General features: G+C 47.3%; 1 protein-coding gene across 1 annotated transcript; it reads right to left on the bottom strand.

Annotated features, from left to right (window-relative positions):
• Positions 1-1,809: 1,809 nt before the first annotated feature.
• Positions 1,810-2,757, bottom strand: LOC149456764 (odorant receptor 131-2-like). Its single transcript, XM_089684489.1, has one exon. The coding sequence runs from the start codon at positions 2,755-2,757 to the stop codon at positions 1,810-1,812; it is 948 nt and encodes a 315-aa protein (XP_089540615.1).
• Positions 2,758-5,336: the final 2,579 nt, after the last annotated feature.

Raw genomic sequence — 5,336 nt, 5'->3', positions numbered from 1 at the left:
ACCTTCTGTTTTCTGAAGCATCTACTGTGCTTAACAAGGCAAGACAGAGAAAGAGACCTTATGAGTGGTTATTACGGATGAAATTCACATAGTCCATGGTCTAGGACAGCCAAGAGTGGCATATTGCCCTACACTATATTGCTGACTGTCAGCAAACTACCCCAAGTGGCCACTCTGCCTGTCTGGGTCATCTGGGCTCTCACCATTGTTGCCTCAGTTTTTGTTGATGGGATAGTCTACTGTGTGCTTATAGTTCCTCCACTCTGAGTTTATTCAGATAGAAATGAACTGTTATCAGAGTAGGAGGATAGTTCATCCTAGCCTTTTAGTCATCAACTCTAGGTGTACTGATATAAAGTGGGTGAACTCTCTCTTTCAGCTTCTCTACTACCAGTTTTGATGTGGCTCTTGTGGCAATGGGTTCTGAAATAAGTTCAACACTAATGTTAGACTGAAGATTAAGAGGGGTGGCACAAAACTGTTTGCCTAGGTCAGTGGTCTCCAAACTGCAGACTGTGGGCTGGATGCGACCCTTTACTTCCCTTTATTCAGCCCTTGAGCCACTATTCCTCCCTCTGACATCAACAGTGGAGCATAATTCCTCCCACTGACACCAGTAATGGAGCATGAGTTCTTCCTCTGACTCCAATGATGGGGCACTATTCCTTTCACTGACACTAACAATGGGGCACTATTTCTCCTACTGACACCAAATTTGGGGCACAATTCCTCCCACTGGCACCACCGATGTGAGCACTATTCCTTCCACTATACCAGCCTTTCTCAACCAGGGTGTCCAGGCACCTTGGGGTGCCTTGAGGTTTCCTCAGAGGTGCCTTGGCAAAATGTCTAAAAGTTTTCCAACACTTGTGTACAAGCCAGCGGGTGGAAGAAGCCTGACTTTTTGTTACACAAAGCCACAGGTTTTCATTGTGCGCCACTACGATCAGTTGATAAGGAGGATGTCAGTTACCTGCACAGCATCCTTGTTTGACTCTCCCCTGTCCCTCTCCGTCAGTGCTGGGGTCACATTAGCTCAGTGATAGAGAAAATTTGAGAGAAACACTGTAATACTAGTCAGGACCAGTGTGCAAAAGCGTATTTGATTTGATTTGGAAGAATAAACCACCTCTACCGTTGGGTGTCCTACATGTGTGGATGATGCTGCGTTATGTAAAACTATTAGAATAGTTTTTACATTTTAGAATGGGGTGCCTCAAGACTGTCCATAATTTTAAAGGGTGCCTTGGGACTGTCCATAATTTTAAAGGGTGCCTTGGGACTGTCCATAATTTTAAAGGGTGCCTTGGGACTGTCCATAATTTTAAAGGGTGCCTCGGGACTGTCCATAATTTTAAAGGGTGCCTCGGGACTGTCCATAATTATAAAGGGTGCCTCGGGACTGTCCATAATTTTAAAGGGTGCCTCGAGACTGTCCATAATTTTAGAGGGTGCCTTGAAATTGTCCATAATTTTAAAGGGTGCCTTGACTGAGAAAAGGTTGAGAAACACTGCACTATACCAATGATTGGGCACTATTCTTCCTCCATGAAACCACAGGGGTGCCATATAGTTTGTGTAATCCCACTGACCACCAAGCCTGAAGCATTATCTACTCCCACTGGCCACAGTCCAGCCCCTATAAAGTCTGAAGGACAGTAAACTGGTCCTTTGTTTAGAAAGCTTCTAGACCCCTGGCCTAGGTGAACAGAAAAAAATAAATTTGGCCTTGATATTTGTTTTGGAACAACGTGCATTTCATCTGTATCTCAGAACCCAAAACATGCAGGTCATGGTCTACCATCTTTCTTAGATTGCTGAGCTTGGGACAATTTTGGAAGCACCACAGGCCAAATATCTCTTTATGTAGCCAAGAAACAGTTCATCCCGTGCACCATAGATAAACAGACTGAGGAATCTTGGAAGGCACATGAACAAACAGAAATTAAGGATTATTAAAAAAGCAGGATTATCCTTAGCGAGTATCTCTACAATGGTGTATCCAAAGGATGACATGCACAACACAAGCTGAACAGCATGAAGCATCATGGTTTTTGCAGCCTTGGAGGCTGAATCCCTTCTTGAGAAGATCCTCAAGGCAATCAGTGTGATTCTGATGTAAGTAAAAATGATTGTGAGTCCCGCAAGGGAAAATGTTAAGACCTGTGCAAAAATCCTTATGACTTCCTGCATGGGGGTGAAGGAAACAGTAGTCCGGATGCATTTCACATAAAGTAAGAAAAAGCTTTTGTCAACGGAAGAGCTCAGGATAATGAGGTCAAAAATGTTAGGAATCAAACCAATCACCCATACCAACATAATAGCAAGGAACGTTCTTCGAACGGTGCAAAGCTCTCCATGTCTTAGAGGGAAGCATATAGCAACATATCTTTCTAAGGACATCACTGCCAGATTGTATGGCGTGACCTTCTGGGAGGTCGAGGATAAAGTGATGATAAGGTAACAGGCGGGGACAGGGAAAGCAACTTGATTTAAATAGAGGATAAAAAGAAGAAGGGTCATGGCCAGGTAGGCCGTGTCATTGATGAGCATATGGACAAAAAGGATGTAGCGAGCTGTTTCACGGGCAACAGAATTAGTGAAGAAGATAGTTAACATGGCTGACATAAAGAGCAGGAAGAAGAAGAAGCAGGTAAACAATGAAACTGTTATCGTCATTATTAGGACCTCTAGGTTTATGTTACCCAGGACGGACAATTTGGTTATATTGGGTTGAATGCCGCTGGAATTCACCATGCCTAAAAGATGACGGCAGACTTGCACTGTGCCAAAAACAAAAGATTGATTATTAAAACAGGGAATAAAGGATAAAATGACTAAAGTCAAAGGCTGGCTAGTGCTCAATGTCAAATTTTAATTATTAGCCCACATGGCAAATAGTAATGTACAATTTTTTTACTTAGGCCATGTTTATATGTATGGCAAGATTGCATTTTACAGAGGCTTTCGACAGGCCCTCTCCTCACCACCTGTGTTAAACCCGTAAATGCTGCACTACCGAAAACTTGGGTAGAGATGTGCATGACGAAAAAATTTGCTTTCTTTCATTTAGTTAAGTAAATCATTTCATTTGCTCATGTTCATTATGAATGATTTGCTTTTGGAATTTATTTTGTTTTCTTATATTGGGATTTGTTTTATATATTTTTTATTTGATTCATATTTCTGAAGTTATTTTGGAAGAATGGTTATATTTTTTTTAATTTGTTATTTCAGGAGATTAATTATGCACTCTGAGTCATCCCTGCTAGTCCAACCCACAAAGAGAAATGGAATGAGCAGACTGGATGATTTTTACTGTAACGAAAGCAACAAATGGAATGAAATCTTCCTCTTCCTCTTCCCTTCTTCCTCTCCTCTGAGCTACCGACCATCATCCTCGGGAACTTCAACATCCCCATCAACGACTACACCCCAGCTACCTCCCAACTCCTCCACCTAACCTCCTCCTTCGCGCTCACACAACACACTCAATCCTCCACCCACATCATTGGGAACACCCTGGACCTCGTCTTCTCCCACCTCTGTACCCTTAACCACTTCACTAACACCCCCTTCCCTCTCTCCGACCACCACCTCCTCACGCTCTCCATATCCCCTTCCCCTAACTCCCCCCCCCCCAGTGCGCCAAACCATCACCAGCCGCAACCTCCGCAACCTGCACCCGGTCCCCTTCCACTCGGCTGCCGACCGCTTACATGACAGCATCCTTCCACTGTCATGTTCTGACCTAGCCACCACCGCGTACAACGACTCACTATCAGCTACCCTAGACTCTCTGGCACCCCTAACCACACGCAACATCAAACCCAGACCGCTCCAACCATGGCAGAACGACCATACTAAATGCCTCAAACGTCGCAGTCGTGCGCTGGAGAGACTATGGCGCAAAACCAGGTCCCCTCATGCATTCTCCCTCTACAAATCTGCCTTCCTCACCTACACCTCCTCCCTCCACGCCGCCAAACAGGCCTACTTCGTTGACCTGATCAACACCCTCTCCACCTGCCCTCGCCGACTCTTCTCCACCTTCAACTCCCTGCTCTCTCCCCCCCCCTCCTCCACTCAGTACCTCACTTACCGCCCACGAGATTGCCACTCATTTCCACAACAAGATTGACGCAATCCGCAAGGACATAGTCAACTTGCAATCTACCTCCCCATCTAGCCTCCCCCCTTCCATCACCCCCTCATCTCTCCCCTCCTCTGACCTCGCAACAGCACTGCCCCCCACCACACCCAAGGCCCTGCCTACCGTAACCCCCCCATCACTGCACTCCTTCAGCCCTACTACCACTGAGGAAGTCACCAGAGTCTTCTCAGAAGCCCGCCTCACTACCTGCCCCCTGGACCCTATCCCCTCTCAACTCCTCCGGTCACCCCCCTCTTCCCTCATCCGCTCCCTTACCCACATCTTCAATCTCTCCCTCTCTACTGGCGTCTTCCCCTCCCCCCTAAAACATGCGCACATCACCCCCATACTCAAAAAGCCCTCCCTGGACCCCACTGACCTCAACAACCTCAGACCAATTTCCCTGCTGCCACTCACTTCCAAGCTCCTTGAGCGCTTGGTCTTCGATCGCCTAAGCGCCCACCTGACTGACAGCAACCTCCTTGACCCACTACAGTCCGGCTTCCGTCCCCTACACTCCACCGAAACTGCCCTCCTCAAAATCACCAACGATCTACTAACCGCCAAAGCCAAAGGCGACTACTCTGTCCTCCTTCTCCTAGACCTCTCCGCGGCCTTTGACACAGTCGACCACCCCCTCCTCCTTAATAAACTACTCTCCCTTGGCATCAGAGACACCGCTCTCTCCTGGTTCTCGTTTCTCGTCCTATCTATCCCAACGCTCCTTCAGCGTTTCCTACAACGGTGCCACCTCCTCTTCCCTCCCCCTCTCTGTTGGGGTCCCCCAGGGCTCTGTCCTTGGACCTCTTCTCCATCTACACCTCCTCCCTTGGCAAACTCATACACTCCCATGGCTTCAACTACCACCTCTACGCTGATGATACTCAAATCTACCTATCCACCCCTCACCTCACCCCCACATTCTCCGCCCGCATCACTCACCTCCTAAACGACATCTCTGACTGGATGTCGCTCCATTTCCTCAAGCTCAACCTCTCCAAAACCGAGCTTCTCGTCTTTCCCCCTTCCCGCGCCCCCCCATCCTTTCCATCACTACCAACAACACCACCATCAATCCCGCCCAGCAAGCCAAGGTCCTTGTCGTCATTCTGTACTCAAACCTTTCCTTTCAACCTCTTGTCAAATCACTTACAAACACATGCAGGCTCCACCTCAGGAACAT

This window comes from Staurois parvus, unplaced genomic scaffold (assembly GCF_062004578.1).
Source record: "Staurois parvus isolate SC_StPar_1 unplaced genomic scaffold, SC_StPar_1.0 ptg000348l, whole genome shotgun sequence".
Taxonomy (NCBI): Eukaryota; Metazoa; Chordata; class Amphibia; order Anura; family Ranidae; genus Staurois; species Staurois parvus.
This window is presented reverse-complemented; position numbering and strand designations above follow the sequence as displayed.